The 13,002-nt window shown below is 35.1% G+C and overlaps 3 protein-coding genes across 5 annotated transcripts; 2 read left to right on the forward strand and 1 right to left on the reverse strand.

The window, feature by feature from the left end:
• The first annotated feature begins 772 nt into the window (after window positions 1-772).
• On the forward strand, window positions 773-2,899 carry LOC145066477 (LIM domain-containing protein WLIM2b-like). Of its 3 annotated transcripts, none has more exons than XM_079013741.1 (6): window positions 773-955; window positions 1,640-1,854; window positions 1,976-2,075; window positions 2,156-2,190; window positions 2,276-2,365; window positions 2,491-2,899. In XM_079013741.1, exons 2-6 carry the CDS (start codon window positions 1,720-1,722, stop codon window positions 2,728-2,730), a joined length of 600 nt encoding a protein of 199 aa, XP_078869867.1. In that variant the 5' UTR covers window positions 773-955; window positions 1,640-1,719; the 3' UTR covers window positions 2,731-2,899. The 3 variants fall into 3 exon arrangements, with proteins under 3 accessions (XP_078869867.1, XP_078869868.1, XP_078869866.1); XM_079013742.1 differs by having other exon boundaries at window positions 1,665-1,854; XM_079013740.1 differs by having other exon boundaries at window positions 774-955; window positions 1,655-1,854.
• Window positions 2,900-5,587: 2,688 nt separating this feature from the next.
• LOC145066475 (DNA sliding clamp PCNA-like) lies at window positions 5,588-7,380 on the forward strand. Its single transcript, XM_079013737.1, has 4 exons — window positions 5,588-5,999; window positions 6,348-6,500; window positions 6,594-6,691; window positions 6,773-7,380. Exons 1-4 carry the CDS (start codon window positions 5,681-5,683, stop codon window positions 7,247-7,249), a joined length of 1,047 nt encoding a protein of 348 aa, XP_078869863.1. The 5' UTR covers window positions 5,588-5,680; the 3' UTR covers window positions 7,250-7,380.
• A 507-nt stretch (window positions 7,381-7,887) lies between these two features.
• On the reverse strand, window positions 7,888-9,743 carry LOC145066476 (Nucleotide-sugar transporter family protein). Its single transcript, XM_079013738.1, has 4 exons — window positions 8,947-9,743; window positions 8,774-8,877; window positions 8,469-8,697; window positions 7,888-8,384 (listed from the first exon to the last, which is right to left on the reverse strand). The coding sequence occupies exons 1-4, from the start codon at window positions 9,400-9,402 to the stop codon at window positions 8,235-8,237; spliced, it is 939 nt and encodes a 312-aa protein (XP_078869864.1). The 5' UTR covers window positions 9,403-9,743; the 3' UTR covers window positions 7,888-8,234.
• Between the last annotated feature and the right edge of the window lie 3,259 nt (window positions 9,744-13,002).

Genomic DNA, 13,002 nt, shown 5'->3' on the forward strand with positions numbered 1-13,002 from the left:
GGAATGGTGACAAAAACAACAAGGTCGAAAGGGGAGGCAGGAGGAAGTAGAGACGGTAGTTGGCGGCGAGGAGCTGCTCTGGTAGCCCACTCGTCGATTCTTTCTTCTTTTTTTGGCAACATATCTCAAAGATGGAAGCAAAGAAAGACAGATCGGAGAAACACAACAGGTAAAGGGTGTTTAGCTATTGTTGTTCGACCGGAAGGAAAAGAGACGAGAAAGAGAAAGGTCGCTGCCCTTTTCTTGTTGTTGGAGGATCACCCACCTCCGGTGACTAAGCTAATTAATTGCTATTTAGTGCCACTTGTGCTTCCACATCAGCAAAAACTGTAGAATCCGGTGAAAAATGACCTAATGTGCATATATTAATAAAGTATAAGGGTTTATTTTACAATAAAAAGAATAAGGACTAAATATGTACAATTCAAAAAATATCTTACCCTATCAAGTCATTTCCCTGAAAGAAAATTCGTATATGACCGGTATACCGGGTATAACCGGTCACAAGGATTGCATTATTAAAAAAAATAAAGTATAAGAGTTTATTTTACAAAAAAAAAAAAATAAAGATTAAATATATACATTTTAAAAAGTATCTTATCCTAACCAATCATTATCCCTAAATAAGGATTTAACCATGTTTAGAATCAATATTTATACGTGTTTAGATTTATCTTCAAATGAATAAATAAAGATGTAAGGTTATTCTTCTCAAAAATATATCATTAAAAATATGGAATACGTATTTTTTATTTTTTTTATTTTCCAGGCTAAAAAAATATTCCCTCTCTCTCTCCACGTCATCGTCTTCGCTCCATCCGCTACCCTGCAAAAAGCTCCTAAAACCCTTTTTTTCCCCAGATTTCCACCTCTCCTTCTTCATCTTCACAAACCCACCCACAAAAAACCCTTCGACTTTTATCAGTTTTCAAGTAAAGTCTCTGTATTGATCAAGGTATTCATCCTAATACATACTTTCTAGTTTCTATATTCTTATGTTTCGTATCTTCTTTAAATCAATACTAAAGTTTCTGATGATGCTTACATTTCATTGGGTTCCTCAACAATTCGATCTTCTTTAAAATCAATGTTCATAATTTTCTTGGAATTATCTATAAATTTTCTCTTTTGATCTTTGTTTTCAACCGGGTTTCCCAAGAAACATATACATTGAATAATCTAGGTTCATAATATTCTTGAACTTAATCGTATACGTTTTGATTTCTTGAGAAGCGTTATGTAGCACTCTAATCTCACTTCAGTTTCTTTGGTTTTCCCAAAAACAGATCTTATTAATAAATTATGTTCATACTTCATATATTCTTGATTTAATGATAAACTACTTGATTTTTTAGGCATGCAAATCCTATTACCCAATAGTTAGATTGTTTTAACTATTTATGTTCATATTTTCTTGAATTTTATGATAAAACAATCTGAGTTTCTTGATTTATAAAGATCCTATATTCTCATTGGGTTTTCCAGCAGTTAGATCCTTTTAGCAATCGATGTTCATATGTTCTTCAAAATAATGTCACAATTACCATTAATTTGTTACTTTTTTCTTGAAAACATACATCAAGATCAAAGAATGCACCTTTGACACAGATGGGGTTATAACTTATAACCAACTATAAAGATTCAATCTTTTTAGGGATTTTTAGGTGAAAATTGAAGAGCATTGAGGAATAATAGATCAAGAAGGGGGAAAGGGTAACTATGTCTTTTATTGGGACACAGCAGAAATGCAAAGCTTGTGGGAAAACAGTTTATCCGGTGGAACTTTTATCTGCTGATGGTGTTGATTATCACAAGTCATGCTTTAGGTGTAGCCATTGCAAAGGTACCCTTAAGGTATGTTTTTTATCATGAAGATACACTCATCGACATGTGAAATACCGATACTAACCCTCTACTCTGTCTGCATTCATACATTCTTCTTATTCGAGTTTAAGTAATTACGGTTTACTTTCAGCTTAGCAACTACTCATCAATGGAAGGTGTACTATACTGTAAGCCTCATTTCGATCAGCTGTTCAAGGAGAGTGGAAATTTCAACAAGAACTTCCAATCACGTATGATATCTCTTCAATTTCCCCCCCCCCCCCCCCCTTTTTGCTTGTTAGTTTCTGATAAATTTTGAAACTTCTGACAGCTGCAAGGTTTGCTGAGAATTTAACACCACATCTGGTAGGTTTTCGCACAAATTCGTGTTTGATTTGGATATGTAGCGAAGATGGATCTAAGTCATGAGTTTTTGGAACCATTTTTGTAGACGAAATCACCAAGTAAAGCTGCTGGGATGTTTTCCGGCACCCAAGAGAAATGTGCGACTTGTGGCAAAACAGCTTATCCTCTTGAAAAGGTATGAATCGAAGAACCAAATCGTGTTAAAATTGAAGTGATAGATTTATTAGGGTTTTGGGTTCGGGTATGAATCAAACCTAACCGTGTTAAAAAGTGATGGGATAATTAGGGTTTTGGGTTCAGGTGACAGTGGAGAACGAAGCGTACCATAAGTCCTGTTTCAAGTGCTCCCATGGGGGATGCTCGTTATCTCCATCAAATTACGCAGCGCTAGAAGGGATTTTATACTGCAAACACCATTTCTCGCAGTTATTCAAGGAGAAGGGCAGCTACAATCATCTTATTAAGTCCGCCTCCGTCAAACGCTCTGCCGCAGCTACAGCTGCAGCGGCCGTAGCAGCCACCGCTGTTCCTGAAGCTTGAAAGTTGAAATAGGATTTTGAAATCTATGATCTTACAAATAGACGGTTGATTTGTTTTGATTTTCATTTTCATTTGGCAATCGTTGATGATCGATTTCGATGGGAAACTGGTTTGATTGTATTTACCGATGACTGTATTTTCCAAAGATGTATTTTGGGCATTTCTGGTAGACGCAATTGTTGGAAATTCTTGGCCCGGACCCGCCTACAAAATCATCTATTAACTGCCCCATTAAGGGCTGTCTTATGCCAGTTTTATAACTGCTCGTGAGCCGTTTGTGGCAGTTTTCGTGACAGTTTCATAATGTCACTAAAGGGACTATAAAGGCATGTTGAGGTCATTTTGAAAGGAGTCTTTGATCTTGGATGAGAGAGAAACTAGAGAGTAATCAATTTTGCATATACATGATTGTCTCACAAAAATGGAGAAATAAACAAGTAATCGATTTGCATTCGTATGTTAATCTGGGTATGTTAGTAATTTTTTTCAATTTATTTGGTATCGGAGCATTAAACTTGTAAACGAATCGAATCGACACGAACAAGGGCATGTTCATGTTTGTTTGTTTAGGTTAGTCGAACAAATAAACGAATATGATTGAATAAACAAATGTGTTTTCTTGTTTATGTTCGTTTGTTTAACAAATTATATTGTTCATGTTCGTTTGTTTATGTCCGTGAAAATGTCAAAAAAAACATACACGAATGTAGATAAATAAACATATATAAACATAAGCGAACATATAATATAATAACGTAATCAAACACAATTGAACATATATGAATAAAAAAAAAACTTAAATAAACGAACATAATTAAACGAACGAGACCATTGTTCATATTCGTTCGTTTAATTAAACGAATGAGAATTTGTGTTTATGTTCGTTCGTTTATTTAATAAATGAACATAAATGCAATTTCCATTGAACGGTTATAGTTCGTATAACATTCGGTTCATTTACAGCCCTACATTGCATAGTGAGTTTATTTCACGGTTAAGATGAATGTCGATAATAAATTCATCGGTTGGAATTTAAATTTCACATTTTTAATGATTTTTTTATTGTGATTATAATTTTTCAATCATGTAGCAACATATATATACGGTTTTCATCAAAGAATGGATGGACAATCATTTTTATCACACTTTTTCATAATTAATAATAGAAAAAACTATATAAACCCAACATTAAAACGAAATCTTAGGTGGAAAAACCACCGGTGTAAGGTGGAGAAGTGACATTGACGAATAGAAGCAAAACATACTCATTTCCATCAATAACCCTTTGAGTATTATCATTGTCGAGTTCAAGAACTATTCGTCGGGCCTTAGTCAACACCTCCACCTCAGGGAAAGAATAAGAACTATTGTGAGATATACAAATCTAAAATGGGGTTTTGTTGTCAGAGCTCAAAACCAAACGACGTCAATGTTGATTTCTTCTTGTTATTGCAATTACACTTCTTTATTTGGGTTGACCATAACAGATCTACAAAACTTGTAACTGGTGAAGAGTTCTCTTTCCGATCTGGAGTCTCCGACAACAAAGAAAGCGTCATAATCTTATCTTCTCTGGTAGACGAAGGCCGTGGATAAACGATGACGTCACATTTTTACCACGCCTCTTCAAATTATTATGTTCTCGTTAACCCTAACATACTCTCTTTTACCTTTTCCACACTTAATGTACCCAACATTGTTCGCCGTCGTGGGACCACATAAACCTGACCCAACAACGGCTGATACTTTAGCATTATCCCCACCACCTTCGACTCGCCGTATATCCCACCACCCCTGCATGTCTTGCAATACAACAACCACCCAAACCGTTCATTTCCTGGTCAAAAGTACAACAACCAACACCTTATTCGAGGAGTATTTTTAGAATTTGTTTTAACACGACGAACGATTGTTGGAGGATAGACATATATAAAGAAATAGAGGGGCCAAGTGTGACGACAAATATTGGACTAGGGAAAAGAAGTGATTAGTGGAAACTAAAACTTGGCATGAGGACCCTCATGCCAATGGAGGGTGATTAGAAGAGAGCCAATTAGGTGAGGAGAGGTGTATAGTAGAATTCATGGTTTGAAGGGAACGGAGGGTATTAAGCTAAAGGAAATGGACATGTCAATAAAAACAAATGGTCACGTGGATATTAAACCAATTGTATTAGGTTAGGTGATTAAATGAACATCTCAAAAATTATTTTGTTCCCTCATAAAGCACGAAAAATTCTTTAAGAGACTGAATGACAAATGTGCAAAACATCATAAAGCTAATATGTCATTTTTTCAAAAATAAAGTTAAAGATCAATAATGCAAATTACCTAAAACCACAATAAACATTCGTGTAATTTACCCTTTATATTTTATCATTAAATATTTGATTGTCTTCGATAGACTAGTATACGTTTTTCTGTTTTTCTTTACAACATTATAGTGCATTTCAACCGAGTATTGTTGCTAATATCGGATGCCACATTTGTCAAAATATTAACGTAAAGTCGACCTAAATGAACCTTCTGTACTATTGAATGTCATATGTCATAGTGGACAGTTTACTTTATTGAAATATATTCAAATTATGTAATAAGAATTAAAAACATTAATAACCTATTAAATACAATTAAAAAAAATAAACAACTTAATGAATTGTTATCGGTTGTTAATGTTATAACACTAAACAAATCAAAAGCGTGTTGCATTTTTAATAAACTTTGAATTTTAAAAATCCCATTAAGCGGAAAAGGACGCCGTTTGTGTTTTGACGACAACTTCTGGCGGGATTACAAGTTTTTCCCGCCAAAATCCCATTATCTTCTACCCCTCTCCTTCACTCGGCATAGCTTCTGTACACCTCTCTCTCTCTCTCTCTCTCTCTCTCTCTCTCTCTCTCTCTCTCTCTCTCTCGCAAGAATCAACATCAGTTTCTCTCACAGACGAGAAAATGTTGGAACTAAGGTTGGTTCAGGGCAGTCTTTTGAAGAAAGTGATGGAATCCATAAAGGATCTGGTGAACGACGCCAACTTTGACTGTTCGGCGACAGGATTCTCACTGCAGGCCATGGATTCAAGCCATGTAGCGCTTGTCTCACTCCTACTCAGATCTGAGGGTTTCGAGCACTACCGATGCGATCGTAACCTCTCAATGGGAATGAATCTCGGTAACATGGCAAAAATGCTAAAATGCGCCGGCAATGACGACATTGTCACCGTCAAGGCTGACGACGGCGGCGACTGCGTCACCTTCATGTTTGAAAGCCCTAGTAATACTTCTGCTCTCTAGTTTCTACCTTTCATTAATGCGAATTTAGGGTTTTTTGAAGGCGATTTTAGGGTTTTTTGAATTTAACAAATATCTGCATCAATAATGCGCTTTTAGGGTTTTTTGAATGCATTTTGTTGAATTTACGGGAGACTATTAGTTATATCTGCAAATCAAAATTAAATATAGGATTGTCGTTTGGTATTTCGGTCGTTACATCTAATTGATAAATCTAGTACAGTTATATGCTACAATTTTATGATGATTCGCCGCTCATCCTCTGTTTCTTTTTTAAATTTGCTACTTGTATGTGCTTATGATATTGAATTATTCGATCGAAATGTTTCAGATCAAGATAAGATTGCTGATTTTGAGATGAAGCTGATGGATATTGATAGTGAACATCTCGGAATACCAGAAGCAGAATATGAAGCCATTGTCCGAATGCCATCTGCAGAGTTTGCAAGAATCTGCAAAGATCTTAGCACCATAGGAGACACTGGTATTCTTTTTTTTTTCATCATGGTTAAAACACTCCACTTCTATTTACTTTTCAAAATCTAGTGTTAATTCATGATCAATTTGGTGTTTGTAGTTGTGATATCTGTCACCAAAGAAGGTGTAAAATTTTCCACCAGAGGTGACATTGGGACTGCAAACATCGTCTTAAGACAAAATACTTCTGTTGACAAGGTATGTAAGACTAATTACAGACCTTTTTGAAAACAAATGATATGAAATTTTACTTACTTTTTTGTGTAAAAACTTATGCAGCCAGAAGAAGCAACTATAATCGAAATGGAGACACCAGTTTCCTTAACATTTGCTTTAAGGTACATGAACTCCTTCACAAAGGCGACTCCATTAGCAAGCCAAGTGACAGTGAGTTTGTCTTCTGAGCTGCCAGTTGTGGTGGAATACAAAATTGCAGAAATGGGTTATCTAAGATTCTATTTGGCTCCAAAGATTGAAGAAGATGAGGAGATGGGCGGTGGTCATCAGGCTGAGCCCAAGAAACAACCAGAGAAGAAACCAAAGACTGAGCCTAAATCAAATGGAGAAGGGGCTCCTAAACGACGTGTCTTGAAGGTAGATCTTGATGAAGAAGAAGAGGAAACTAAACCACAGGTTGTGAAGAAATCTGGAAGTGAGAATGGTGTGAATGGTGATTATGTTGAAGTTTTGGATGTTAAGGCTGGAACTGGTGTTATTGAGCCAAAAACAGAGGTTGAAGTAATGGATGTTGAGTAGGTTAGTGATGAAAAGTCTTATGAAGTTAAGTTGTTGGGGTTAATTTTGTTTATGCAATATGAAAGTATGTATGTAAACCCTTGAGTAGTGTTTTCAAATAGAAATGAGAGAGCATTGGTGTCTTGTTTTAACATTAACTAAATCATTTTATCCAGAAAGGGTTAATGCCACTAAATAGCTATTCACATTGACTAATTAAGTTCATAGTCCTATTTTTGGCTTCATAAACCTGTCATTATGTCTTTCATAAAGTGGTTGAATGGGAAAGATATTTGTCTAGATAAAGAACTGTATAACTTTTGATATTTTTAAGACTAAAAAAACTGCTAAATAACATGTTTGTTTCTTTTTTAAACCAAACAGTCTGAATAAAACTAAATTACCGTATTACTCTTAAAAGTCAAAGAAATATTATTCATCTATCAGTTTTAACTTGTAAGAAGCTGTGAGGAAAAATAAGTAAAGATATAGCGTCTTAATATAATTAAAGCAGTGTTATTTGTGGCTGAATCCATTAAGTTTTTCTCTCTAGATTAAGTCAAAAAGTTTAATAACTATTGAGTCCCAAAGTTATACAATAACCGACTAAATGCTATTAATTGACATTAACCCTATTAAAAATGTAAGAAGTCACACAATGAAAGGATAAATGGGCATAGCCTTGAATAAATAATCTATAAGAAGTTTGAATATAACATAATTCATAGCAAATTAATTCTACAATTCTTATACTATGAACCCTAAACACAGATGTAACTAATGGCTTACTTTTGATTTTTGATGTTTGCTGTTACACATATGCAGCTTCAATGTCCCTAAGCTCAAGGTTTTATGAGCATAAAATATATAGTATATAAAAAATATGAATTTAGAGGGCAAGATCAGCAGCAACAAGCAACAGCACATAAAGCCTAACCTGCTTCAAGTTGTCCATGGTGAGCTTGTAATCTTTAACTAATTAAGTTATAAATAATAATTATGGGTCTCATTTATTGCTACGCTTCTTGGCTTCACTATAAAGAATAACTCCAATCACTGTCAATGTGTATCCCGCCATCCCAGTCACAGACACCGGATTTCTAAAAATTAGTATCGAAACAACCACTGCAACTGCCCCCTTTGCGTTTCCCAATACCTAAAATATCAAACCCTAATTTGTTACAAACAAGATCATGTTTTTCTTTGAAGCTAGAGATTGAATAGATAACTACAGACATACCTGAAGTGTAAGAGCGCTGGTGTGTTTTGTGACCAAAAAGTTTGTCAAATTCACGAAATATGCAAGCGCAGAGTTGAAAAGCAATAGCCAAACAATCCCAAAATCTTGTCTTGCAAGGGCTATTGTTATACCAACGACATTCCTTTCCATGTATAATGTTGCAGGAAGCAGGAATACGACAGCAATAGGAGCCATGTATAGAAGGAGATTCATGGAGTTCAACTTCTCCCTGAAGTAAAAAATGACATGTAATGTTAGTTGAATAGATGATAGAAATCTATCATGAATCATGAATGATTCCTTACCCTTCAGAAGAAAGCAAGATCCCTTGAACCACAGTTTTTAATGCTCTTGCAGCAGTAGCACCAATGCACATTATAAACCCAAACAGATGAAAGCTAGGCTCGCCCTAAAATCATTCAGGAATAATCAGAAAAAGGAAACATAAACTGGAAACTAATATCTGAAAGAAGCATACCCCACTAGCGATAATAACACCAGTTACAACAGGAATGAGGGTGATATAAGTAAGCCAAGCCTCCTTCTTCAAAGTCATGAGATACGCGAACACGGCAGTGAAAAACGGCGTCGTAGCACCAATCGCTTGATTAAACGATACAGGTAAATACCTAAGCGAAATGTTGCCACTTACAACGGATCCACAGAAGATTAAGCTCAGAGCAGAGATCTTAAAGAACTGAACACGAGATCGGATAGTCTGCATAGGAACCATCTTTAGCCATGCGATAGCGATGTAGCTTAGCAAAGCACAAGCTGTCATATGACACATAGTGAGGAAGATCGGGTACTTGAACCCGTAATTGCTAAGCAAATATTTGTTGAGCAATAAAACCCCAATGTTGGATGAGTACCATGACGTTACAAGCCCAATCGTGAAGAACCGGGTGGGAGACGGGCTCTTTATTGCCGACATTTCTTAACAAAATCGAAACTGGACCAATTTTTTTTCAATCTGATTGATGATAATTGATTCTTCTCCCTCTGCTTCTACAATTAGAACAAGGACGGCATTGGATCTGAGGGAGATCTAGGAAGCATTACGGAATCTGGACAGAGGATGAACTGAATCGAAACAAAACCGCGTGTTTACCAGATTGAAGATAGAGAAGAAGAGAGGTGACGCTAGCGTTCTGCGAAGGACGACCGGCGATCGACACTCGACGATCGACGACCGGCGACTATTCTGCTTAGTTAGTCTGTCTCCTTGCACAGGGAAGAGAGAAGGGGTTTGGGAGGAGGCAATTTATATACGAGTGTAATAAGCACTAACTTATATTTATAGTGCACTAAAGTGTAAATATTAATTCTTCTCGGGCGAATTTACATAACAAGTACTTTAATAATTACGAAATTTCATCTAAGATCCCACATGTAATAACTTTTGTTTAAGTAGTCTCTAAATAATGAAAAAGTTTAGTCTTGACAACTTCATATGCTATAACTCTTTTTCAAAACAGGCAAATCTAATGTTAAAGACGAGCCATTTAAAGGATGTTATAAAAAATGAAAGTACTAATAGTACAAAGTTTTGGCAAATTGATGGTGTAGATTTATGTATACTAGATAACTGTAGTATCATTTTAATGTCATAATAGAAATATATGTGATTCTTCATGTACTTGATCATCTAATATTTATTAGAATGACACAACTAAATACAAACATAGAAGAGTGGAAACAAGGGATAGCATCACAAACAGTTGATAGCCTTTTGTACCTTATTGATATATACATTTGTATGTTTATATAAAATATAAAATATAGTTAAATGGTTAATTACTTGCCTATAATTTGATGATTATATATATATATATATATATATATATATATATATATATATATATATATATATATATATATATATATATATATATATGGGGACAAAGCTGCGAAATTGGTCTTTGTGGTTTTCGAAAAACTTTAGATAAGGTCAAAATTTTTTTTAACATGCATGGAAGGTCCAAAATAAAAAACTTTCTGTGATTTTGGTAAAAAAAACTTGAAAAGACGGTTATACCCTTTTATTTTTTTTTTTGAAATTTTTATAATTATTTAAATGCTATTTTAATTTAAAAATAAAAAGAAAAAAAAATAATTATCCCCCATCCACCCCATCGTTCTCTCACACACATACACATACTTCTCTCTCTCTACTGTACCCTTCTTCTCTCTTTAACTCAAGTTCTCTTTCTCTCGTCTTCTTCATCTCACCTTTCACCTGCAAATCATGTGCAATTGAAAAAAAAAACCTCAGATGGAAAACACCTTCCTTTTCTCTCTACCTCTCATTTCCATCTTATACATGTAAGAATGAGTGATCCAAAATAACAAAAACCCACATAAACACTCATTGCAACACAAACCCAACACCACTGAGGATTTCCATACAGTAACATCAACAATGTCGATTTCAACAGTAGTCACTCCGTCACGCCTCCCTCGCCGATGAACCCTCTCAGACGATGTATGTGATTTCAAGCCACATCCCGAAGTCTTTTTCTCATTCCATACCCCTTGTCTTTCTCATACCAGATCGATTTGTTTATCATATTTCAAGGCCCAGTTTTAGGGTTTTCAAGGTCCGATTCAAAGGTTTTAAACAGAAGACGAAGATGAAAGGACATATCTCTTCATATCAAGAAACGCTTGAGAGATAGTGACGAGCCCTAATTTCTGGTTTGTTCTTTAGAGCCCTAATTTCTTTGATGGTGGTGGTCCGGTGGTGTTGAGCAAGTGGGTTTGGGGTTGCGACATCTTGAATGTAATAGAAACTTAGATCTGTTCTTGAATGAAATGTTGAGTAAATTGTATACGCCGCCATCATCTTGACAGAGCAGACAACCTTCACCCTTTATCGCAACCAAACCATCACCAGCCTTCGTCTTTCAAAGCAGAAAATTGGTGCATTACTTACGCAGGTCTGTTAATCGGAGAGCCATAAAACGACCACCACTGTTGTAACACCACTGACGATTTGATGCAACTAAAACACCACCACGATAGTTCATACATATGGATTAAAAATCGATCCATAAAGATGGGTTTTTTTTAGAGATTGATTTGATGGATCGTTTATACATATGGTGTTTTAGAAAGATCAATTCTCTATATGTGTAGGTTTTGTTGGTTCTGAGAGAGAGAGAGAGAGAGAGAGAGAGAGAGAGAGAGAGAGAGAGAGAGAGAGAGAGAGAGAGAGAGAGAGAGAGAGAAATTTTTTAAGAGAGAGAGAGAGATTTTTTAATTTTTAATTATTTAAATACCAAAATAAATAAATAAAATAGAAAAATGAAATGAAAAGGGTAAAATCGACTTTTCAAGTGTAGAAGGGACCAAAAACCTAGAAAAATTTTGATTTAGGATTTTCCATTCAAATTTGGAAACTTTTGGGCCCTAACTAAAGTTTTTTAAATAGTAGAGGACTAATCTTACAGTTTTGTTATATATGGGAGATTGCTAAGCGCATAAAAAAATTTCCTAAGTTTACACACATTTCCCTTAACTGGCTTTATTAGGTTGCATTTCATGCATTCTTTTGCCATATTTAATGTATTGTTTAGCATAATTCATATACATAACCATTAATTATTCATGTATTTTCGTGACGACTCGAGAATTGTGTGATCATGACATAACATGTTGAAATCACTACCAATGTTATTTGAACTTAAAATGGTGACAAGTAAAACATATAATCCTTTTAATAGAGATTTTGAACAATCAATTTCATATATTGTAAGCATTATAGACCATGTGATGTCATTATGCATGGTCATTACACATTTTTTTCTTGTAACGTGACCTTGTGGAATTTGGCTAGGGGTGGCAAATCGTGCTATCGTTTCGTGTTTCTGTCTGACACGACACGACAAGGTTTTATGTGACACGAGCACGACACGACACGATGCCGTGTTTTTTTAACTAACACGAAAACGAACGAATTAAAAAACGACAAACACGACACAACACGAAAAATACACCATATACTAAAAACTAGTTTATTTAATGAATACTTTATCAAATATAACACGATAAAGAACTACCAAATCGTGTCAATTTCGTGTTGAATTTTGAACACGAACACGACACGACACAACATCGTGTTTTTTACAGTTAACACGAACACGAATTCAAATTTCAGTTTCGTCCGAATTTCGTTTCGTATCGTGTCGTGTTATAAATTGTCACCCCTAAATTTGGCTTCACTTGAGATTGTTGGATATTCATTGTAGTATGTATATAATGACATTACGACAGTTATTTTGGACTAATTATAGTTGTGTAAACACCTACATGGCTTCAAGTGGAAACACCTTCATGGCTTCAAGTGCTTATTCTTCGTGTTCTAAGTGGTATTCATTAGATCCATGATAGTAGCCAACACAGGGCAAGAGTGGGCCAAGGCCTACCCACACAAAATTAATGTTACATATATATGGTATGTAAAATATATATTTTTGTTAAATAAAAAGAATTAGGGTTGTGATATGGCCTACTCGATTTAAAACTTGAAATT

Source organism: Lactuca serriola, chromosome 8 (genome assembly GCF_051521515.1).
Source record: "Lactuca serriola cultivar US96UC23 chromosome 8, Lser_US96UC23_V15, whole genome shotgun sequence".
NCBI classification, from domain to species: Eukaryota; Viridiplantae; Streptophyta; class Magnoliopsida; order Asterales; family Asteraceae; genus Lactuca; species Lactuca serriola.